Below are 26913 nucleotides of genomic sequence, written 5' to 3'. Positions count from 1 at the left end.
AAATTAGTATGTACAAAGATTACATGGTCTAATTTTTCTGTACGATAACATATGGTTTTTACCAAAAGGGAATCACTCAAACCGATTGAACTTAATTGTATTCCGTATTCCTACAGTTGCATATGGAATTGTTTTTATAGGTGCAGGGTAACATTCTAATTGGTTCATATTTGTGTATTTTTAACAATATAATGTTAGTCAAAGAATATGGATACATTTCTTTTGCAATTAATACTACTCTTCTAGGTCATTTCCCTATGGTGATACATACACTTTTGTGTTAGAAATATCGTTCTAAAGTAACTTTTTGTCGCTATTGGTATGAATGGCATCATGTCTTCTAGGCTATCTGTGCCAAACAAAATACAACATAATACAAATTACCTATAAACGAAAAAAAAAAGGTCAAAACTGGGTGGACTCAATACAGAAAGTAGTAGAATACCCAGTTAACAAATCAACATAAGTGGATCAAATAAAAAATTCCATTGTTATAGGAATTTTTCAAAAAAATAACAGACTTTAAAAGGCCAATGGCCTATACAAATAGAAACACCTATAACAATCAACAACACATGTGCTCTAGATATACTGAGTAAATTTTGCATAAGAATATAAGACATGGTGCTTACTACAATGTTGCATATATTTACTTAAATTGTACATATATACTTTATATGGTTAACCATGTAATTAAAGGTTATCGAGACACTTGGCATACGAATTACACGAACATAGTAGTATCAGGGATTGATCACAGCTACTTTTCAACATTGTTTATACATCAATTTTCTTCATAATAAAAGAAAAGGAAAGTATGAGCATTTATGAGCTGGATGTCATGCTTTTCTCCATTTGAAGGATCACAACTCTGTAGCCAAACATGATGTGTGAAGAAGCTATCACCAATAAGAAAGCTCATCAGAACAATTTCCTCTCAACAGTCTCTTTGCAAACTAGAAACCAGTTGATGATGATGGGCTTAAACTGAAATAGTTTATTCAGCTTATGCTCATTCCGTATTGCCTGACAATAAGCACAAAGCTGTATCTCAATGGTTGATTGAACGTATATATAAAGAAGGAGCAGTGGTTCAACAGTATCCGTAGGATGAAAATTAGCTAAAGTGTCAGCAAGCTCGTTATCAATGTTGCTGACATAGCCAAGTATGTAAAAGAATCCAATGAACACAGATAACAGAAAAGTGACCACTCACTTCTTAATATACAACAAAACTGGATGAGAAGATACAGTAAAGGATTTGAGGGTCTTCAGAGAGTTAAGTGGATCAGAATAGATTTTACTGTTTGGAGGTGAAGGCCAAAAGAAGAAACAGAAGACTGCCTGCTATAAAACAAACATGTCCCACTGAGGCAATAAAATGCAATGTAAAGCTGGATGCTGAGGAACAAACTGAAGCTTGGCTGCAAAGAGCGTTATTGACGATGAATATGCAATGGGGCTCATATGACTCATTGTGTAAACTCCATAGGTTTAGAAAGTTGCAGAGCATAATCAAAGCCTTTGCTGGTGGATAAGATCTAGTATTCACAAATCTGTGGCTCTGAAAGAAGCATAAACCAATGATCCGTAGTCTATCTTAGGTCAAGTAAGGGCATGATAAATATGGAGCATGGAACATCCAAATGTTTCCCTAGATGTAAAAGAGAAGGCATGTAGGATTTTAAGGATTTTGTAACACCTTATACTCAGTTGCTTCAGGTGTGAAATGAATGTAAGCTCTTAATCTGGAACAAGTCCAAGAAACTTAGTCTCAGCAACATCAGAAATATCTATTCAGCCTAAGTTGAGTTCTGGTACAGGGTGTAGACTCTAGTGGTGAATGAATTGCAAACAAAAAGATTTTGAACATGAAAAAGTAAACCTATCTGCAGTTGTCCACTGATACAAGATACTGGGGTACTTTATAGCTACTGATCAACATATCTCACATTTGATTAGTGACAGAAAATATGACTTCATCAACACAGAAACTATTCACAACAGTGTAAGTTGTTGTGTGACAGTGTTAATCTTAAAGCTAAACAAGGTGATACTCACCACCAAGTCTTGAGGCATTCTACAGACACGCGTACACCACTCTCATACTTCGCTATGAGATCTTTTTCACCTCTATTTTGGCTCTAACAACTTTTCTTTTTTTTTGGTTTGCTGCTTTCATTATCTTTCTTTGACTCCATGATGTTTTATTTAATAACAATATTTTGAAAAAAAAGAAAAACGAGAGCGTTCACAGAAGATTTTAGCGAGGTGTGGACTGAACGACAGGTGCGGGTAAAATGTTTTAGGCAAGCTTGGCGTGGGCCGAAAATGGTCGAAGGGTCGTTATTTCGGGGTTCGGACCACAACAGCTTGGTTCAGGAACCGAGTTTATGTTCGACAACCGAGACATTTTTTTTTCTCAAACAATATGTTCGGAAACCGAATTGTTTGAGAAGGGAGTCGTTCGAGAACCGAGGTACCACTGTATACTACAATAGGAAAATTTAATCAACACAGAGTTGAGATATTAACGGTTTTAATATGCAGCACTTTCTTTTCAGACTGTCACTTTATACAAACTTAAAAGTAAGAAATACACGAATCTTCACAGTAGTCGTTACTCTCATGGCCATTATCACCAGCATAGCACAAATATATATGAGAGAACTGGGACAAGATGTCTTTGGATTGCAAAAACCCTGACAACAAAAACAGCGAATTGGATTTAAAGTGTATGATCATACATTAGAGTTTAGATAATTAGCCTAGAAAACAAAGATGAGTTTATGAAAAACAAGTCAAGATTAAACCTTAGGTTGAATTTTTTTGTCATTCTTACAGAAGAAAATGAGCCTTCCTGCTGTGGTACATTGGCAAGACAGCTCAGTGAAAGGTTTACTGCAACTACAGGTCCATGTGAATGAGATGAGATGGATTTCCCCTTATGCCCAAAGCTGAGACAAGAGTATATCTGGATCATTACTTCAAGCAGGTAACTTCACTGAAGTATAGATGGCACAAAATATAATATTGAGCTTGGATAAGTCAGAATTTGTCAATATGAACTGTTTGAATGTGGAGCAATTTGGCAATTAAGATATATTCATGGTTAAGTTGCATCTATTTTCTGACTTGGTGGAAAACAGGGCCAGCCATCAGACTGAATTTAAAGCGTGAAAGAGGGATTCCATATCAAACTTTGCCATCTCTGAAGGCAATATGTACTGTTTACACACTAATCACAAGTGACAGTGACAGTTTTCCATGTTATTACTGAATATCCAAAGGAAATGGGTGTTAACTGACATAAAACAATTTCAGGACCTGTGTAAAAATGTTGTCAGTATATATAGTACAACTAATGTACTACTCATCATCTACATTATCCAGAGCAAGTAATATTGCATACATCTCAATAATAAATACAAAATTCGTGAAACTGTTTCTGTGAGAAACGACAATGCTAAATTAAATCATTTAGCAAAATTATGCAGTGATGAATCATCTCTAAAAATGGGAATGAAATTATGGCTCCAAAGGTGTTTGTTAGAAAAGTAAGTGCTTCTAGTCATGAGTACTTGACTTCTTCAGGTAACTCAGTGAAAGATTCTAATGAGGAATACTTGCAGGTCATGGTGTGGACTGATCATCAGAATTATACACCATCTAATGTCTAGCCTAACTCCATTAGCTTCACTTAGATATAAAAATCAAAAGTAGAAGTAGTAGACTAATTATGTGTAAAGTGCATCTCTCTCTCTTGTGTCTTGTTTATGAGTGGATGTTGGTGATAATTACACTCTTTCTTTAGTTGCCTTGACCTAACTGGATAATGTCATTGCCTTTCAGAGCTGCATTGTCAATCCACTTCTTTAGGCCAGTAACATATTTTGTTCTTTGCTTTCCACTGTCTCTTTTTCAATTTTTACTGGATGACATGCTCAAGGAATTTTAGCTGTCTTTTCTGATAGTTTTTATAAAATAATTCCTTGCTTTTGCTCTTTCTAGTACCTTTCATTTGTAATTTTCTTCAACCCATGTTATCCAGAGCATTTTTCTCTAAAATCATATTTCAGTAGCTTGTAACTTCTTTAGTTACCATCTAACATTCACATCTATACGGTAGAAAAGACCAAACATAACTTTTAAGAGCTCAAGTTTAAATGTAATAGAAATGTTCTTCTTCTTCAGTATTGGGTTCATTTTTCAGAAAGCATTTTTTGCCATTCCTATTCTTTTTTATATTTTTTCTTTGCATCATCCATCTGTTATTATGGTAAAGCCTAGATATGTGTATTTCTTGACTTGTTTTTATTTTAGCTTCTTTGCTTTGCATATTATAGGGTGTTGTGATTGTTTTCTTTGATATGACCATGCATTTAATATTTTTCACATTGATGGATTTTTCATCTCACTTTCAAGAACCACTGCATCCAAGAGATGTTGCACTTATGATTTTGATCTGGCTATCAAAGCTGTTCCATTTGCATATCAGAGACTGCTCAAGTTGTATCTGCCTACATTTGAGCCATTTATGTGTTCAATGCCTACAGATGTTATATAAATCAGGTGATAAAAGTGTACAGTCCATCAAAACTGGAAAACATACTGACAACTGTAATACGAGGACAGTGATAAACAATTAGCAGCATTACTGTAAAGAAAGTTATAAATGTCTATAATGAAACAGATTGAAGATATTGTGTGTGTGAGTTATAGATGGGAGAGGCATGAAATATCCCTGTGTAGATCCAAAGCCTTTGATGAGATACATGGTTCATCCTCTTCAATGCAGAAGTTCAGGCCAAAGTATTGATCAAACGCCCCAAGATTCTGCTAAGATTGAATAAGAACGTGATATATAACTCCCTAAGAGGTGAAAGATGCTTAGTTCTCTTGTCTACTTCTCTTAAAACTGTTTTAAATGTGGAATACAAGTATGTTTATTAACAAAGGCAAATCCTAAGAACTTTGTGTTGGCTGTTATTGGAATGTGAATAACACCAAGACAGAGCTTAGAAATAGGGTGAAATTCCTACTGGTAGCATAATTGCTTGCAAATGGTTTTAAGTAATGAGAACATAAAATCACTTGCAGTGATCCACTCACACATTTTATTGATGATGAAGCTGCTGCTTAATATATTTCATTTAATGACTAACAAAAAATCTGAAAGTAATGGCTACAGAGTATGTTTGCAACTGTAAGAAAAAGTTTAGAGATGATCTTGATCTTAATGCTAAAAAGTAATGCACTCAAAACACAGTCCCAATGTACTCTTTGCTGCAATGGAAAAAATTGGATTGGACCATTGAAAGTATAGGTAATTATGGATAAAAATGAGGAAATGTTCATGCAATCCATGTGAATGGAGGTATTTTAAAATGACAAACCTCCATGTGGTGTTGTAAGCCTTTTTGTGGTCATAACAGATAAAAGCAAAAACTCAGTCTCAAAAAAGGCTTTCATGATTGACAACTTCAATCTAGTTATTCACCATGGACTACTGTCTGCAGAAACTAACTGAAAGTTAGTGGAGGTTGTTTAATTTGTCAAATTAAACAAGAGACCACCATTAATGATCCTCCTTTGAGTTTTACAGAGCAACATGTCAAAGCAACAGGTCTATAATTAGAATAAATGTTAGGACCCTTCCAATACTTTTAAAAAAAGGATGACAATAGCATTATTCCATCAATCAGGAATTTTTTCTCCTAACAAAACTGATTAAAAAACCAGAAAACGATCAAGAGAGGCAGGAGGGAGGTTATATAGTAATCGTGACAAATGACATCTACTCTGGCTGATGTATTTCTCAACAAATTTATAACAAGTTTTAGTTGCTTCAAAGAAAATGGTTGACTATAATCATAAAGACAATCAGGTTATAAAATGAGTGCAGATTTTTCAGCATGTGTCTTCATGATCCAAAAGGCACGGATGAGGTATTTTTAATCATTGGGTTGCAAGTTTGAAAATAAGATGGAATATGTAATTCCCATTCTCATTTCGAATCTTGTCTCAAATTATCATAAAAATGATTATGAAAGATATGTTAGAAATTAATGTAATCTAAGATTATTGCTGGGTATGTATAACAGCTTTTTGAAAGATTATACAATTAGCAAGAGCAGTATATCTGCAGAAAGCATCATATGCTCAAATCTGAGCTTTCCATGACTTTTTGTAGTCAAGAGTCCTCCATGAATGATGTTACTGATAGTGTGTCAGGATTTAGAGATTGTAATGACAGCTACATGAACAATATTATCAAGTTACAAGAGAAAGGTGAAAATGGGCCAGTTGGCCTTCTCCAATTTCCACCATAATACACAAGACAGGTGGCACTGACTATGACCAATCTCACTCAGAATGTGAAACAGAGCACTATCTTTTGGAGCATTGTCCACCTCCAAGGAAAGAAAACAAGGAAGATCAATAAATAGATAGTTCAATGATAGTAAATGTCAAATTTTAGGCATTGATAATAGATATATTATTGAGTACTGAACAAAAAAAAGTTGAGACCTGAAAGTATATAGTCCAGAAACTGACCCTTCCCATCAATATCTTGACCACCAAAGAGGGGGCTGGACCTATTGAAGTATTCCAAGATAGAACTACTCATTAAGATCATAAAGGTGTACCTGCTTAATTTAATTTCCCATATACAAGCATGGAGATAATATCATGATTGCCCAGTCAATAGACTTGTGGATGGACATAGTGGGTGAAACAGTAACAAAAGGAGTATGCTTGTTAACTAGCTCTGATACTCCTTAGTGAACACAATCATCACTTGATCTGTAATTTTGTGCATTAAAATGAAACTGCCATATAGTGAATGTGTGTTTGTGCATTTTCTTATGGCAAAGCCACATCAAGTTATCTGTTGTGTCCACCGAGTGGAATTGAACCGCTGATTTTAGCACTGTAAATCCAAAAACTTACTGCTATCCAAGCAGAGAACAATAATAATGGAATTAGCAGGCTTTAGAAATGCCTCTTGAAAGGAGGTAGAAACAAAAAAAGTTGAAGTCAAGCAGAACCTTGATATCACAGAGGTCAAGATGAGAGCCTCACTAGTTTCACCAAATGAAAGTTGCATATTTTTACATAAAATAATGAGAAACTTTCATGAGGGCAAATATTAGCAGGCTTCTTTTGGTTATCCTTTTAGTTTTCTCTTTTGGAGATCAATCAACGTTCATGGAATCTGCATGTGTTGAATTTTGTAGTATAACATTGCATCATGGTCATAACCTGAAAATACTAGAGATGAAACTATATAAAAGTCTTGCAATTTGTGACTGGGCAAACTAGAGTTTTCTTTTAAAAAGAAATTATAGTAAAGGCTGATTTCTCCACTGAATATTTCATGGAAAATGATAAAGTTCTAACATAGGTTAAAAAGGGCTTAGTTGTAAGTGTTTGCATCCTATACAAAGCAGTGGAATGTACAGCAGAAACGTAACTCTGCTTCAAAGCTGGTGAAACTTGTTGATGTACCTCACCACAAGACAGTTTATTAGACACATTAAAAAAGAAACTTCTTTCTTCTCCTCCAAATTTGGGCAAGACCTGGAATAAAAGGAATGTTGCAAGTTTCATATGCACATATAATATCACCATGGTCCTTAACACCACGTGTATAGTTAACAGAACCCCACTAAAATCTTTGTCACTTAAAATATCTGTAGATTTGGGATATTCATACACAATCATCAGTATAACAAACTTAATAGATTAAAAAATAAAGTAAATATCTGGGTTGGTATATATTTCCCATTCTTGAAAATAGAAATTAAACACATATAACTTCTGATATGTCATCTCTAAGAGAAATTTTTCACCAGAATGCCAAGAAAATTTACCATGGCAACCACTTCTCTGGAGAAACTTGGGAGTCTTATGGAAGAAATCTCAAAAGAAATTCATTCAAAACCCTTAGATGATACAGTGGTTCATTGACCTTTAGCCTAAATTCTCAAAACATTCCCTGATTGGAGTTTTATAAATGTCCAAGAGGAGTTAACAAGCACTTTTAATGCTTTTCTGAAGAAAAAAAAGTTGTGAGATAACAAGTAAAGTATGAGAAAGAGATACAGATAATGTAGTTAATAAAGCACAACTGTGGTCTTTTCAAGTGTCCACTGGATGTAGTATTTTATAAAGTTGCTATGAGACGAAAGAAGTATTCGGTGTGACCACATCCACCACAGGATCCCCGAAAGGACATTCTTTACTGTTGAAAGCTCAACAGGTTGAGTACAGTGCACCAGTTTATTACCACCAACATCTGCACCTGGACATAACTGAAGACATTTAATACTGACACCCAAGTGACCATAGCTACAACTGACCAGCTTATTGACCATTTCAGAGCCCCTCATCTACAATAACATAAAGTAATATTTGTGTATCATAATAAGCCAAGCATGCAACCAACATACCACTTAGCCACCATGATTCTCTCTTCTTTACATGCCACACACGTGAGTGGATGTTTGGATTTCAGGCAAGATAAATTGTACAAGGAGAACTTTTCCTCACAAAGTGCAGGAGTTCACATCAATTGTGCATGTGAGAGAAAAAATTCTTACACTGATTTAGTGAGAGATCCACAATTTCTTTGATTTTTATATTGTATCATCAATGTTTTGAAGCTAATTGTTCTAATATGGTTGCATTGTTATCAGCTTTTCCTAAGGCTGATTCATATTTTGAATACATTGAAAACTGTGAACAAGTGTTTCAGTTGCTAACATATGCTTTTGTTGAACCTGCAATTGGCATAATTAAGAAGAAAGTGTTAATTTCTGCTAGGTACTGATGTCAGTATAATGGAATTGGAGAAGCATTGCCACAGATGCAGGATGGCATAGAGAATATTATTGTGTACATTACTCATATGCTGAACACTCTTTAATATAGAAACTACATACCAAAGAAAGAACTACTTACAATTCTCGTCATGTATGGCATATATTTAATCATTCAGGTCCAGGATTTTCAGGAGGAGCTATAACTTAGCGTGGCTTGCAATCAAAAACTCCACTTTAATTAATATCAAATAAATTTAAAATAATTGTATGAGTAAAATGGAACTGACTAGCAAATAAAATATTTAATTTCTGAAATGAATAAAGCATTTTTAAATCAATTTCTCACCAAAATTGTGGAAATTTCAGAACATGAAAATTATAAAAAAATAAATCATGAACTTTAAAAATTGGGATTAGATTGCTGGAAAAACATAATTCTATTATTTATTGTCTCTTGGATCCAAAACAGAGTAATGCCAATGCTTTTGTACAATTCTATTATTTATTGTCTCTTGGATCCAAAACAGAGTAATGCCAATGCTTTTGTCGTGCCAAACAGTGATATCTTTTTCATTCACTGAATATCTTTATCCTGACTATCACATGGGAGTTAAGGTGTTTTTTACAACAGTAACATTTAATGATATAGTGGAAAGTTCCATACTGATATTATACTATGACAAACTGTTCAGGACTTTGGAAAGAGCAATTGAAGAACCCAAATCTCACATGGGCTCTCACAAGGTGAAGCATGACCAAATCAGTCTGAAGGAATGTAACATGGTTGTACATTGCCTGTGACACTGAGAGACTGTAAGTACACAAAGATGTGCTGTACTATTGTTATAAACACAGCTGAAAGGGTAAGCATGTTTGGCATGATGGGAAATTGAACCCATGACCTTGGATTACAAGTCAAGTGCCAGAACCACCTTGCTATGCCAAGCCTAAATGTAGTGAGTGGATTAACTTTCAAGTGATAAGGCAACATCAACAGTTCAGCTATAGATATTCATGATTATCTAATAAGTACATTTTACTGCAGAGTATTTTATTTAGTGAATGTTGATGAATACTGTGATAGATAGCGTGAATATAATTTCTTGCTGAAGAAATTTAACTGAATGTTCTCAGCTTACTAAAATCCCTGATTACTTACTCTGTGAAGGCAAGAAATAATGCTGAGTTTATCAACTTTTATATGACAGTATATTATGCTACTGCAACTATTGCAGCATAACTTGTGTTTATTATAATTGTAATAGCATCCAATTCAAAAAGAGGGTTTCCTAATGCTATTACTATTATGATAGTATGTAATTTTGTGTATATATATATATATATATACATATAGGTGGTATATGTTGACATTACATAAAGTCATTCATGAATTTTGAATGACATAAATTAATCAATTATATAAAAAACACAACTGCCAAGCAACATATTAATGAAACTAAAGAATTTTATCTGTAAGTTAAGGTACTGTGATATGTAGTAAACTACAGCTATTAACCTGTGATGCACTATTTGAAGATATATTGCATCAGATATTTTCATTACTACTAGTGAAACAATGAAATAGTTAGCACAGTGTATTTATTGTTCCATAGTTAAGCTCACTCTCATTTGAAAAACGATTTCTTATGGCAAAATCATATTGGGCTATCTGCTGTATCCACTGAGGGGAATCAAGCCCCTGAATTTAGTACTGTTTACTTAAAAAACTATTGTCTTACCAAGGAACCATCTGAGGAGAAACATAATTCTACCCGACTGTTTGGTAATATTAGCAATATATATTGTCATTTGAAACAACATACAGAATAAAGTATAATTAAATTTAAAAAAAAATATTTTGATATTTGCTCAGGAGGTTCTAGAGGATATGCAAAATGAATACGTAAATTATGATTAAAATTAAATATTTCTATTCTTAACACAAAATGACTTTTCACTCAGACTGACTGTATGAAGAATTCATAAATTACCAGAAAATCTTTAGTATAAATATTTTATTAAAAATCACGTTTTGTGTACAACAAACTTGAAATGTTTAATAACAGTTTGCCAAATTTCATGAAAATGTTGTTACTGTATTTAGAGTAATGGTATGTATAGTTTCTAGTTTACAAGGTGATTGTATCCAGATGACTAAGCAGTAAAACCATAATATTTTTTTATATTACACAAATGGAACTATGGTTTAAGAGTAATTCTATATAAAGATATATATATACTATTCATAAGAAATTTCTGTTATCTATAATGATATTTGTTGCATAAACTGAAAAAAATCACTTTTGAGAAATGTAAAATATATACATGAAACCTGAAGTAAAAATCACCTGCCTTGGTACAGGAAATAACAGAAAAAAACTCTATTTAAAAATCTGATAAATATTGAAGTGTTTGACTTATGACAGTCCATAAAAGCCTTTGTTTAAGACAAAAAATTGTTTATGAAAATGACGAAACAGTTAATTACACCCAGTTTTAAAGCACAGATCAACATATGCTTTATATTTTCAGTTTCATTTTGAATCAAATGTCTATTGTATAATTAATACCTGATTCCATTAGTACTTAGGGCAGCTTCATAATTACAGAATTAAGGAAAATAGAGATATGTATATTTCAGATATTTTACTTATTACAACCAAGGTTTTACTAAATGAAATATTTTTGAAATACAGAATTATTTTTGTTTCCCTCAATTCTGTAATGTATACAATGTGTAACTATGATACACAATATATTTATACTATAATGGTCAGTCTGCTTGAAAGTAGTTTTGATAGTTCAGTTGGTAAAGAGCATTAACCTCAGAACACTGGTGTAAGCCAAAAGCCCAAGATTCAAGTCATGATTTTGGCAGATTTTTTAATATCTTGATAAGTTATTAAACACACATTTGTGGAAAATATTATAGTAATATAGCAGTAATCAATGAGCCAATTAGCTGTGTACCTCTGTTCTTGTGGAAACAAGTCATTCTGTCTACTTTTCTTTCCACATTAATAAAACACAATGATTTTAAGAATAAAAAACACAAAGCATGGAACCTTTCATAGCCAAATACATGATTTCTACCAGGTTCTACTTCATCACTATGAACTGAAAAGGATCAATTAATGATATAAATACAAAGTTAATGGAAAAATTTGCAGAGATTATTAATCAAATTTGATAAGCTTTCTTTATCCCACATCATCAGAACTTGAAGGAGAGGTAACAAAACTAGGAGAGTTTTCTTGACTTCCTGAACTGCTACCATCTTTTAGTTTGGAAGCATTTCTAGATTGTTTGCTTTCTTTTTCTTCCTGTTCTTCTTCTTCATCCAACACATTAATTTCACGATTGCATGCTAGACATGGATGCAAAGATGCATGGATGTTTTAACACAGTAAACTAATGTATTATATGGAAAGTATTTAGCTTTATTGTTGAAGAACTCCACAAATAATAATACAAAGAACAAAGAAAATAAATAAGTCATATTAACTTTCATATCAAATACAATGTGCAATCATGATATTTACTCTCATTAAGAGGAATAAATATCTATATATTTATATTATTTTTACAATCATAATGTATCTAAAAAAAAGGGTTTGAATTAATACAAAAAGTATTCCATGCTTAAATGATGATGTAAGAATAATATGGTGGTTGAAAATGTATATTTCAGAATGGATGTTGCTTTAGACACCATATTTTTCATTTTAACATATTTACGGTTTTTTGTTATTTGCTCGTAAATGTCTTATCTTGATAAATGTTGAAAACAAATAGTCCAATTAGTTTTATTGCCTAACTTTGTAAATGTAAAGTTGAAAATTACAAAAATATCAGTTGGCATATTAAAGAAATGGGAACATCTACAATATCATATATTCATTGGTTAATGTTTTTTTGTCATAAATAAACTACAATTTTAAAAGTGGTTAGTTTTAACCTTTAAAAATATGCAATTTTTATAGCATATATAGGTTGTTTTTTATTGAGGTTAATTAGAACTCTTTTTGATTGTTGTAACTTTAAAGTAGAGATGTTTGTTTTAACTGTACAAATGTAAATAAAACATATCAAATAATTAAATTCCATGTAAAAGAAAACTAAATTATGTGGTAAAGCAAGCCTACTTCAATAACATTGCTGATTATTTCATTACCTAAAAAAGCTGCTGGGTACTGCTGAGAAAGTTTCATCTTCAAAAACCTGAAAAAGAGTCAAATAACTGACATTCAGAGAAAAATTTCAATCATACTATACCTTAATGGTTGGTTGGTTGATTTAGTGTTTTATGGCACAAAGCAGCTAGGCTATTTGCACCAAACATCTGGTAAAAAGGTAAAAATAAATTAAATGTAGTAAAATATATAAAAGGAAATGAAGGTAAAACAAAACAGCATTGAAAAACAGTAAAAGCATAAAATCAATGTTGACACCTAGTCTACAATGTTAAGAGAGAAAGCAAAGTAAGAGAAGTTGTAAAGGACTTTCTCTAGCAAAATGGTAATGATCATAACCCACCAGAAAGACTAATAGGTAAGTACAAGAACCACTGTCAGTCACCTAAAGCTGGTCTTTCCAGTCCTGGTTACAGGTTATGCGTCAGTATGACCAGTACCAAAAGGTAAAGTAATAAAAGTGTTAAAAGACATGCAGCAAAATTGTAATAACAATTCGCCAGGACGACTAATGGATAGTTCAAACAGCAGTGTTAGTCACCTAAAGTTGGCCTTTTCAGTCCTGATGTCGAGTTATTTAATATTCTGGCCATTTTCCAATTTCAAATTGAACTAGAGAGATTGAGACACTTAAAAGGGAACCACAATTAAAAAGGTGTAATGAATAAATATCAAACACTTAAATGAGATTAAAAAGATTAATGGCCATTAAAAAACTAAAAACCTTATCAAGATGGACAGTGTCACCATCACCAATAACACTGTCCAATGTTACGGACAAACCTTGGGACAGAACATGTTTAAAATAATGGCATCGTTGAGAGTCATAATGATGGCAAGAAAGTAAAATGTGGCTTACAGTGATTTGAGTGTTACACAAACCACACACTGGTGCAACAGTTTGAGATAAAGAAATAGATGAGTTCAAAAACTGTGACCAATGTGTACTCTAGTTAGAACAACTTCCTCCTTCCGAACCTTACAGAAGCTAGACGGCCAAAGCCCAATATAGGGCTTTATTTGGAAAAGCTTGTTGTCGTGTTGATCACTCCAAGTGGACTGCCAGCTGGCACGGAGCCGAGCCTTGAATACAGGACCATAGTCCATGTACGGAATAGGCACAGTGGTGAAAGTGCCAGAGCAGATAGATTTAGCCCGAGTGTCTGCAAGCTCGTTCCTGCGAATACCAATGTGGCCTGGTATCCAGACAAACTGGATAGAAGTAGATGTTAATGAGAAATGGGCCAGTTGGTTTTGAATATCAATGAGAACAGGGTGTGAGCCAACGCGAAGCAATTCCAGCGCCAGTAGAGAACTAAGCGAGTCAGTATAAATAGTGCAGTTGGAGTACTGCTTAGCTTCAATATAATCCAGGGCAAGAGATATGGTGTACAGTTCAGCAGTGAACACAGAAACTGTAGAGGGGATTCTGCATGCAACCACCGAACTGCAACAAACCATGGCAGAGACCACAGAGTTACCTGATTTGGAACCTTTCGTATCAATTGGAATGAAAAGATTGTTCGAAAGATGTTTAGCAAATAAAAGACGGTACTTCCAATCAGAGTATCTGCCTTTCTCAGATGACTTAAAGAAAGGCCACATTTGGGGACTGTAAAAGCCATGGTGGGATGGGCTGACCAGTAAATTCTGCAATGTTATCCAAGGACAGACCTAATTCATCCAATTGCGCCTGGATGCGAAGGCCAAAAGGAGTAATGGCAGATTGTTTGTTCTGAAAAAGTATGGCCCACTGAGGAAGGAAAATGCATCCCCAGGTGGGATGCTTTTGTAAGGAACGAAGTTTCGAAGAATATAGTAAAGACAAATGCAAACAGCAAAGGTGCAGAGAAGGTTCATGAGATTCTATGTATAAGCTTTGAACTGGGGAGATGCAAAAAGCCCCAGTACAGAGTCAAAGTCTTTGATGATGAATGGGGTCCAGCATCTTTAAGGCTGAAAGTCTGGCAGAGCCATAGACCATTGATCCATAGTCAAGTTTCGATCAAATAAGAGCATGATATATCTTTAACACAGAACATCAATCCGCTCCCCAACTGGTGGTAGAGTGGACACGGAGGATGTTCAGTGGTCTTGTGCATTTGACCCATAGTTGCTTTAAGTGTGGTATAAAGGTCAGCTTATGGTCAAAGATAAGTCCCAAGATCTTGGTCTCGGGACCATCAGCAGCAAAACGTCACCGATACAGAGTTCAGGATCAGGGTGAATACCCCGTTGGTGGCAAAAGTGCATGCAAACGGTTTTTGAGAGAGAGAAATTAAAGCTGTTTCCCATGGTCCACTTCAGTACATAATTGAGGGCAGTTTGTAGTTGCCGCTCAATATATCTCATGTTTGACAATTGATACGAGATGTGAAAGTCATTGGCATAGAGCCTGTTTGCAATAGTGAAAGGGAGTTGTTCAGTGATGGCATCTATCCTTATACTGAAAAGTGTGACACTCAAAACACAGCCCTGAGGGACACCAAGTTACTGTAGAAAAGAATGGGAAAGTGTCGAACCCACATGAACTTGGAATCTCCTGTCCATTACAAAATTTTTAATAAACATGGGTAAATGGCCACATAACCCATATATATGGAGGTCTCGCAAAACGCCATACCTCCATGTTGTGTCCTAAGCCTTCTCTATGTCAAAGAATATTGATACAAGATGTTGGCGGTTGAGAAAGGCTTCTCTGATAGATGTTTCAAGACGAATTAGGTGGTCTGTGGTGGAGTGCTCTTGTCGGAACCCACACTGGGTGGGCGAGAGGAGGTTGTTTGATTTGAGGAACCAAACAAGATGATCATTAACCATCCTCTCTAAGGTCTTACAGAGACAGCTTGTCAATGCAACTGGATGGTAGTTTGAAGGAATCTTCAACGAGCACATGTCAGGGAACCACAACATGATGTCTTTGAGTGGCGGACCTCTGACATTGGAAACATGAGAGAGGGTTTGGAATGTACGGCTGTACCCTGCAATTTAGATAATCTGCTTTGATGGTGGCAGGTGCACGTGGTGATGTAAATGTCAAAATGAGGATATTTGTCAGCAGTGTAACTCCATCTTTGCGAGTGGAGATGCGCCTCACTGCAGAAACTCCTTGAGTGGAGAAATCAGCAAGAATCTCTGACTCTGGGACGTTCTTCAAATCCCTCTCAACAATAACTCCTCATAATCAATTCAAGGTAGCATGAGGGGTAACCTCAATAGGTATATCCCCAATTGCCTTTGAATTCAAGAGGAGTTTACTGTGTTGGGATGTGGATGTTTCAACCAGTATGTCTCCAGATCGAAGCTTCTTTACTGACTTTGGAGAACCAGCAAGACCCTCTAGTAACTTCTGAATAAAAAAGAGGTACATCAGCCCTAAAGGTTTTTCTGAAAGAGAATGCAATATAAGAAAATGAAGTACGTGTGTTACAGATGTTAAAGATTGCTGCTCAGAGTCTTCAAAACGTGGTCATTTACCAATTGACTGTTTTTTTCATTATTTTATTTAAAATTTTTTGTAGGAGGATCCATAGAAAAAAGGATAATTTTGGTACCCACTGACTCCACCCACCATGGAGCGCTACAAGGGAATGCACCACAATGTCATGCAAGGACATTGCAGCAATGCCAGGGTTTCGTAAGCACTATATCCAAACACCAGCATCAGAAACAATGTCCACAACTCCCATTGAGAACCCAGCTGATTGTTTACAGGAATTCAAGGCCAAAGTGGTGTGTTAGGGTTGAACCCCTCAACCACCAGGATCCTCTCCTCCCCTTCACGGGTCGCCACGCACAGCAAACACTTGGGTGGATGTTTAGATCCCAGAGGAGGTAACCAGAAAGAACAGAACCTTCCTTGGGAGGTCCCCTCACCATGTACAGGAATCCACACTGAGGGGTCATACCTTAATGAATTAAAATTGTTTTGAAATATTATACATACAGTTATGTGACATGTTTTAATACACAATTGCACACTAGAACACCAGACACTGGACATCCATACATATCTAACTACTATATCAAACTGGTTACATAGAAGGCTTTATTTGTATAGTTTTAGATGGGTTTTGAAAACAGGAATACACCTCTTTATATTTCTCTCTCTTTTTCATTTAATTATTTTTTACAAATATGTACACATACACAGAGGCTTGTGCAACTGGAAATTTTGTTATGTTTTAACAATATTCTTACTAGCAAGTAAATTACAGTCATTTCTAACCACTAAATAAATGTTATTGTTAATGCATAAATTAGAAGATAATTTTTCATTTTAAACAATTAATCTTAAATCTCACTAATTCAAAGTAAATATATACACATTTTCATAGGTTATTATACAAAAGAATTTTCTTTAATTATAAAAATAGATAAAATATAATTGTATTACTACCGTATCCTTCTAAAGACAGAATCAAGGTCTTTTTTCATGTCTATTAGTAGCTGAGTGTGTCTTTTCAGCTCTTTGCTGGCAACTTCAAATCTAGAAGCTGATAAGGCATTACAGTTTACTAGCATCTCATTAGTCTTTTCAAACCTTGTTAACCTAGAGTGAAAACAAAAGGATATAGAACTGAATATTATTTTTTTCATCTTGGGAAAATTTAAAGTTTTCAGGTGATGACAACAATAAAAACAAGATTACAAATTTAAAAATATGTTTTTCACTTTATAATACTGCATCAGGATGTTAAGAACTCAATTTGACCTTGACCTCAATTTGAATCCAAGATTTTGGAATCACACTATTTCTCTAAAACTTACACTTTTACTACTTAAGATATCAAGACACATGTACCAAGCAAACAACTTTCCACTCTGACCATTAGAAGCTTAATATACATAATACATTGGCTTTTATTCAACAAGAAATGGCATGGTACAGGCTGGTGTTATAAATTCAAAAACTAATCATCCTAGCTTAAGTGTATTCTTATTTAAAGAAAGCTATTTTATTGCCTTGCATTACCAGTTAAATGGAGAAACTGTTTTAGCATAGCTTCCACAGAAACAACTCTATAATGGTTTTGAATACATTAGTGTGATTTGATTGAAGGATCTCACTATCTTGATCTTAGTACATTTTTGTACAATGCTAAGCAGCTATGTTTAGTAGTGTGGTCTTTTGTAGTTGCAAAATGCTTAAAATATCAAAATATGTTAGATGTGCTTCTGCAGAGATCCTGAAAATGTTCTGTTTCAAGAGTAAATAAAAACCAAAATTAAGAGTACCAAATATTTTTATTCTTATTTTTAAAGATCATATGTTATGCTGTATTGTAGCCTACACGTGCATAATTATCCTCGCAATTCATACAATGTGCACATTTTACCGACTTCATGAGAGTATAAATTGCATTCTTTGTGTGGCATAAGCTTAGCATTTACTGACTGTTAACACACTACTGTACAATAGTGTAAGCAGTTAAAGCAGGTGATCCCTCCAGGCAGCCTTCAACCCCTTTTTTAAGGAAGTAAATTGACAGCAAAATATTTGGACCATTAATAATTTTGAATTCCAATAAAAGAATACCAAAGATCAATCAACTAAATGCAATACTTCCAATCTACTTACATACTTAAAAGACAATAAGTATTCAAATATCAAGCAAACTACTCCATAAAGTAATTAGAGTTAAAAATAATTTTACTTAAGAACTAATATGAGTCTTTCTTTTTCCTTATACACATTACTTCCAATGTTCAATTAATTATCCTCAATCTAATCTAAGTTTATTGCCTATTCTTTATTTTCTGTATTTGTCCTCCAACATCTTGTTAAAGTAATATTAATATCCTCTAATTTAGAGAAGATGATTTATTCTCACACTAAATCTCTCAGACTATGAAGCTTCCTTTGCACACAACCACTGTCATTTAAAGGCAAGTTAGACAGACTAAAAAGTTCCTTGTTTTTCTTAAATAGATTAACATCCTCTACTTCTATTCTGAAGAGGTGAGATACCTCAGGGTCAGATAAACACACTGGATGAGAAACTTGGTCTCTGGACTTATGTAAGTAGCCACATTGTGGTTTTCTGAGTGTATATATAAAGCAGGAAATTCATAAAGAAAAAAATGTTATATAACCATTACTTGGAATGGTAGTGCTTAGTATCAAGGAATAGTCACCACTCTATGTATCACTTATCATAGTCTCAAATCTCTCTTATAACAACCCAACAAAGATTTATAAACACCTAACTTGGATTTTTGAAGTTTTCAAAAGCTATTTAGTACTTCAGTTTAGCCAAAAATCATTGCTTAAGTAGAAAACAGGCAAGTAATATTACAACCAAATGTTCTGCTGATTATTCTGATTCTGGCATAAGAAGGTCTAGCTCATGAAGTTGTTGCAATGATTTACACACTAAAATGTTACATTTTAACATGGGGAGTGCTGAAGAAGTATAGCAGTTCACTAACTTCAACACATGATGTCCATCAAGACAACTGTACCACTTCTGAACCAGCAACACTCTTTATCCATTATAGAAAGATGTTGCACATATGGGCAGAAAATTGAAGAGTTAATGTTGAAAAGTGATCTAAGCCATATAATATTTATACAATTCTATCCCAGAAATTATATAAAAAAAAAGGGTAAAATTAAAAGGATGTGTCCTACATGTAGAGTGGCTAGGGTGCAACACACTGTACACAACAAGACAACTACCAGGCTTCCAGGAACCACCATCCACACAGGAGTTGGAGGAGGATCATACCATTGGTAAGTCAATTAGAATCCAAAATCTGGCCACTAGGTACCAACATCCTTGTGGAGTGGGAAGGAAGATCATACCACCTACAAGTCAGCCACAATCCAAAACCCAGGGCACCAAGAATTGTCATCCCCATGGAGGTAGAAAAGTGGATAATAATGTCTTCACTTCAAATTCATAAGGCCAAAGGGAATCAATAACCCCAGACTCATGAGTGGGGTACGTGTCAATATAAAAAATTGATAGATTGATCCAGGAACCTAACATATGGTATTGAAAAGATGTCTATAAAACATAAACCATCTCCATCAAAAGTAAAATTGACTGAAATTGCTCCAAGCATAGTAGCATCCACAAAATAATGTGCATTTATGAATAGGGGAGAAAAGTGATAATCTGCCAGGAATTCAACTGTGAACCACAATACAGAGTAACAAGGATATAATTGAGGGAGGAATATAAACTTCTGTAATACATGTTTCAGAACTTATACTGATTGGTTAAACTTTAAATCCAAAATTTAATCCCTGGGAACTGACATTTACATAGGAATAGTACAGTCTAGGAAGCTAAATTTTTTGTTAAGATTCCATCACAAGGATAAATCTACAAGCAATCTTGTAGAGCACCTCATCTCTGAATTGTGCATTGTATGGCCATGGAAATATACAAGTTGACATGGCCTTATAGGGTGGATTTGGTCTCTTAAAAACACCTCATCAGGCATCACTTCCCACAGAGTGGGATCCAAACAACGACAAATAATAAAAGAAAAAAATAAGAAAAACTTACACTGTCAAAGTCTCACTAAATTCTGACAGTTTAGAATGACTACAGGCAGAAGACAATAACCTGAAGAGGAAGACAACTGTGATTCAATGCAAATAGCGAGAGACAAATGTCCAATAAAAAAGTATCTCCAAGAGATGATGAACACGAAATGATATTTAAAAGATAAGGTGTCAAATTGGATGAGAAGACACATGGAACAAAGTAAGGGAGGAAGATCAGAAAGAGAAAGAAGCCAATCAAGTGAAGAACCGAACCCAGTTGGAGAAGGTGGAAGGATAAAGATAATGAACAGAGGACAGCTGCCAAGGGAGAAAAAGGTGGGAATGGACACCACAGAGGGAAGCCATGTGGGTAACATAATATAGTACAGCATGTACAGCACATAAAAGTCTATCCGGATCAGGACTAAGGATAAAGAAGATATGAAAATGGGCTAAATGGAGGAGTTATCCTCATACACCATCAAAGAGCGAGGGAAGAAGGACACCCTTGGGAGAAAGGAGAAGAAATGTAGAAAAATAAAGAGTGCATAAAACATCAACTGTAAACAAACAAATCACTGATGTCCACTTGCAAATAGGAGAAGAACAGAAGACAAACAGAAAGGTGAAATAAGAAGCACTTGGAGAATGGTTCAAACATAGGTTAAGTGAGCCAGTGCAGGACCATATTAATATCCCTATCTGGAAGGCAGCCTACAACAGCAAACAACAAATATGGAAATAACATATCCACAGATAAAGTGTTGGAGAAGTAAATACCTGCTGGATTAAAAAATAAAAAGAAAGATGTGGGATAGGGCTGCCAAAACATTTAAGACTAAGAAGACAGAAGTCCACAGTCCAAAATTCATGTGAGGAAATATGCATGATGAAGAATATTGGCTTGATGAGAGAAAAACCATGGAGCAAAAAACCAATGATATAAAATGTTTCATTTGCACTGAGAAACTTTCATACTGGCAGAGTGAATGAAATAAGCTAGGAAAGAGGATAGACTGTTGGGAGAGACTGAAACATCTCACTAATAATCAGAGGAAAAACAGGCATAAAGATGTAGGAACAAAGGGTCCAGATGAAATACGTTAATTTAATCAAGATAATAACAGGTTGTAATAGCAATAGTTGGAATAACTAAAAACAGTAATAGTCAAAAACATTATTCTACATAAGGTGATTCCTTTCATGATAGTGATCAATTTTATCATAAATTTCTTTAATCAGTTATTTTCTGGGACACTAATTGATGCTCACAGATATTCCATTATATTAGTTATCCAAATAATAAGTAAATGTTAGAAAAATGCAGGGACAAGCTACTATAGACACCCAATTTAAGAAAAAGCAATAAACAGAAGCTTGGAAATTTTATTGTTTTGAGGCAGAAAATAAATCAAGGTAACTTAAATCAGTTGTTTAAAAATTGTTGGTAGCTGGGATAAGTTGTTTATGATTATTCTGTTTCAGTAAAAGAATACTCAGACCTGTGAACTGAACAGTGGGGTAATGAGTTAACTTTGAAAGCATATATCAAACCTATTCTTTAGCTAAATTATTTCCTTGATTTATTAACTTATGAAATAGTTTGTTTTCTGATGCGAGATCACATGCTAATTTAAATTTCTTGAAACATTTATCAATTACATATTAACAATTTCTGATAAAATAGTAATTAATTAAATAATTGCAAAATAGAACGTAACTCCAAAATTAATACTTTCATGATTGAGTAGGTGAGCTTGATGGGCCATAAACAGTCTGTTACCTTGATCTTTCTTATATCTTCTACCCATAAAACAAGTCTCAATCTTTAACATATTTTTTGTAGTACAGATTTGTTAAACTATGTGTATGTCATTTTGGTACTTTGTAGCCCATCTCTTCACTTTTTCCAGCATTAGGATGTATAGGTTGAGATTTCTGAACTTGTTTTCACTTGAAGAAAAAAGAAAAGTTTGAAAGGGATCTTGTTGAAGTGTTTAAGATTCTTAAAGGAATTGATAACGTTATTGCATCGTCCATCTTTTTTTGTATTTAATGGTAAGCATGATAGGATTAGGGGACAAAAGCATAAATTTTGGCAGGGTATGGGTCATCTTCAGCCGATATAGGTTTTATTTTTAAAAAAAATATAATTGGCCTTGAAAGTAGGTTGCCTTCAGGTATGGTAAGTGTAGTTCACTTAAGAGAATTTATGAAAAGGCTTGATAAACATCTGTATGATAAGGGTTGGCTTTGAATTTCATATTCTTTTTTTTGGTATTTTAAGTTAGTAGACAGAATGGCCCAGATAGACCAAAAAATTATTTGTTGTCCTTTAATGTTATGTTATATAAAAGTGAAAAGACAGAAATTCATTTGATTCATCATATTACCAGATGTTCAATTTTGAGACATACGATCATGCTCCTTACTTCAAGTTTAGATCCATAACTGATACAGTGATAGTGCAGTACTCCTAAAAAATATGTAAATATTAATTTAAATTTGTGAGGATTTCAAATTTTACATAATGGTACCATGATCACATCTCAATCCGACTAGGGAATAAATGACTTAGTAACATAGAATTATTTTGGGCAAGATTGTAGCCAGAAGCTTGTTTTCCAGTTTTTATGGTTATAAGCCTTCAGAATTACTACTAAGCCACTGGAGGGTGTAGATTGCATTTTTACTAAGCTCACGATACAGTTTCTCCATTTAAAAAATTCTAATCTTCCATTATTTTGGATATATGTATTATTTTTATTTTCCTGATAACCAGTGTGTTTTGTTTAAAGTGTTTGAATAAAGAATCATTTTAAATTAAAACTAATGTTTGTTTTTGTGCCTATTAATATAATCTTTATGCATAATATAATAACCGAGTACAAGTACAAGTGAACCACTACTGTTATAAACTATTAATCTAACCTTGGACAATGAAATGTATTATTTTTAGTCTTTATATTATTTGTTTAAAAGTATTATGCATGTTGTAGTGGGGTTATGACTGTAAAGACAGGTCATCAGTCATAAAAGCACACATATATTCATCTATTTTATCTTTTTGTTAACATGACTATGTTTTTCCACACAACTAGTAGCATAAATTAGCTTTATTCCTGTAACATTAACATTAATGATTCAAAGAAATATTTCTGAAACTGTAGTCCTGAAATCTTGTAGTAAGTATAACTCTTAATATTATCCTATACTTTTAAATTGATTTTCAAATTTGAAGAACATTACCACCCACATAAATCAAATGTTTTACTTTTAGCAGAGTTAAATATAACTTTTGACATTCAGCAAAATTTTAAATAATTCAATCAAACTGATTACTCCATATCATCGAACAAGCCGTTCCAGTAAAACAATCCTGTCAGAGAATGTGTCTATATACACAAGTTACAAAACTTAAGCACATTATTTACTTCTAATGCTCAAATCAAGTGCTTACAATTATTCTATACACTTTAAGTCAAGAGACATTCCAACACATCATATTTAAACTCATTTGAACATAGTACTATTGCATATTATTCTTGTAGCAAATGGATCAAAACTACAAACAGTATTCTCTACTTACATAAGCTAGCATTAGTGTTGTCAGGGATGTCTCGCCCAATATACAGAATACACACTCTCACAAAGTTCAGTAATGCAAATAAAAAAGTTATAATAACACAAGTAATAATAAAAACATTAAAAGCAAAAATAAACTGATAGAAACTCAACTTTCTTTTGATAAAATTAAATAATATCTGATGTAGATGATGGAAAGACTGTAGACTGTCAAAAATTTTGATAAGGTGGTATTCAGAAGAATAACTAAGAAATTCATGCAAGTATAAGATGGAAAAAGCTTATTGAATTAGGATGTAAAATGTGTGGATTATAGAATGGAAATGTTATTAATGGAGTCCAGTGAAACTGGTCCTTTGTTAATAGTGGGCAGCTTAAGGGTCTTATTTCACATTAATTCTAAGAACTGATAATTGAAAGCAAAGAATATATAATAATATGTAAACTACACTGTGTATACCACAGCCAGTTCTGACAAGACCTTTCATTCAATACCAGGGCTCATCAGGTTGGCTCTGATACAACAGAGAAAGTAGTGGTCTAGGGTATATTTGTATCATTTACTGCAAGAATAACTCTAATAATGTGAACTAGATAATAAGGAAGTGAAATGTAGTTATAATAAATTTAATTCCTTTACAAGTCAGAAAAATGTTACACTGATAATTATTAAGTTGATACAACATGTGCATACTGGTGCTATTAAACCCTCAGACAATTCTAGCTGTACTGATTGTGTTGAGGTACTGAAGATTCACTTAGTTAATTGAACAAATATTTGAGAAATGAACAATAACAGTAATGCAAGATAATACCTTTGGTTTAACATAAATGGGATCACACATTCCATATAGATGGAAATCAACACATCATAACTGAAGGAAAGAATAGTTAGGCCACTCAAACCACTGAGACAGTGCATTGTTACTAACAGCAAAGTAGCAGAATTTCAGAACATATTTATAGAAACTTAAAAGTTAAAAAAATATTTATTTTTATAACAAAAATTATTTCAGCATCACAAAGTGTACAGTTTGGTTTTCATTATTTAAGAAAGAATATTAACTTATTAGAAAAGAGTTCAAAAGAGTTTTTGCTGATCATAATAGGGGTGAAAGGGTTACTTTATACAAATAAGTTAATGTTTCTCTAATTTATTTCATCTTTAAGAAAAAAGAATAAAAGGTGGTATTATAAAGTTTACATGATTACTCAGGGATTTGATAGGATAAGTTCCTCAGATTTCTTGTGTTGTATTCTGAACACACTAAAACAAGAAAACACAAGTTTCAGATTTTAAAAGGGCAGGCTAAGCAGCAGTTAAAACAGTTTTCCTTAACATGGTGATTGCTTAAGAAATTAATTACCATTGTTAGTAGTGGAAGCCAGCACTCCTTACAAGTTTAAATGAAGAATTAATTATTTGCTGAAAAGAGAAAGAGTGGGTTTACATTTTTACTTTTACTCAAGGGCATATCCTTCATGAATCAAATGCTTAATATTATTTTAAAAAGAATCATGTTTAATTCTTTTTTGGCTACAACTTTAATGTCCTTTTCAATGAGAAAAAAGTACATTTTCCAATTTCCATACTTGCAATAGCAGTACTTTACACTGCCAAATGAAGAGGCACGAGATTAGAAAATACTGGCGAAAAGACTTATCATACCAATTTCCTAAAACACATTACATGGTGTATAACATTGGTTGCAAAAATTACAAAAGCTAAAAGTTAAATAATTACCTTTTAACTGGTAAATAACACAATTATAAACATAAGTACTGTAAACCTTAAAATTCTGTTACTTTACTACATCAGTAAAAGCTCTCATCTATATTAAACTTTTAATTCAACATAAACTGTAACTTAAACTGCCAAATGCATTACCTTGCACTTACAATAATTAACTTTTGTTATTTGCATACTATTGCAGAGCATCTCACCTTGCTCAACATGTTAAAAAATACCAAAAATGGAGTTTATTTCAACTAAACACTATACTTATTATCCACCTCTCACGTTTAGTGTTAATGTTATTTGACTATGAGCAAACACCCAAGCATTACCCTGAGGTTCACACTCTATATACATTGGGATCCTAAATAGTAACAAATGTTCAACTTTAATAAAGCCCTCCATTAATCAATTTTAAGCTTTTGCTTCCTCTCACCCAATCACTATTTAATTTTAAATAAATTAATTTCTGAATTAGCCTTTCCCATACCCCGACTCATACGCGTTTCTTAGGTAATATTCTGTGCAGCATTTATCTATGATACTCCCTGTATGTGAGGATACGTTTTGCATGTTTAAAGTAGAAATTTCGACTACGAGCAGTACTACTAGATCATCAATAGTATACAATAAATGCCCTCACTGCCAGTTTACCACTTATACATTTTATTACTGTTATTACTACTACCATTTACCTAGACCACAACTAAATTGTTATCACAAGTTACGTACTGTAATATAAAGTAACTGCAAGATTTTTACATGTACATAGTAGTTATGGGGGTAGTTTCTTACATATGTTTCTGTTGATGAATGATTGTCTCTACATCTCCTTCGTTAACTTCATGTGCAAGAGTTTGAATAAATGTTATGGCAGCACATGATGCACCGTTCGCCATTTTGGAAAATTTAAACTTCCTTGCTTAACCACCACTCAGTTTTCATATTATAAATAACGATATTTAAATATATAAGTTTTCTTTCTTCTTGAAATGCCAACTTACGGCATTCATGTCGTAATATATTGCATATTATTTAACAATTTAAATACCCATTCGTGTTGTCATGGTA

General features: G+C 33.6%; 1 protein-coding gene across 1 annotated transcript; it reads right to left on the bottom strand.

The window, feature by feature from the left end:
* Positions 1 to 10826: 10826 nt before the first annotated feature.
* LOC143249502 (kxDL motif-containing protein CG10681) lies at positions 10827 to 26839 on the bottom strand. Its single transcript, XM_076499444.1, has 4 exons — positions 26638 to 26839; positions 17421 to 17573; positions 13003 to 13049; positions 10827 to 12195 (listed from the first exon to the last, which is right to left on the bottom strand). The coding sequence occupies exons 1-4, from the start codon at positions 26739 to 26741 to the stop codon at positions 12029 to 12031; spliced, it is 471 nt and encodes a 156-aa protein (XP_076355559.1). The 5' UTR covers positions 26742 to 26839; the 3' UTR covers positions 10827 to 12028.
* Positions 26840 to 26913: the final 74 nt, after the last annotated feature.

Source organism: Tachypleus tridentatus, chromosome 4 (assembly GCF_004210375.1).
Source record: "Tachypleus tridentatus isolate NWPU-2018 chromosome 4, ASM421037v1, whole genome shotgun sequence".
Classification (NCBI taxonomy): Eukaryota; Metazoa; Arthropoda; class Merostomata; order Xiphosura; family Limulidae; genus Tachypleus; species Tachypleus tridentatus.
This window is presented reverse-complemented; position numbering and strand designations above follow the sequence as displayed.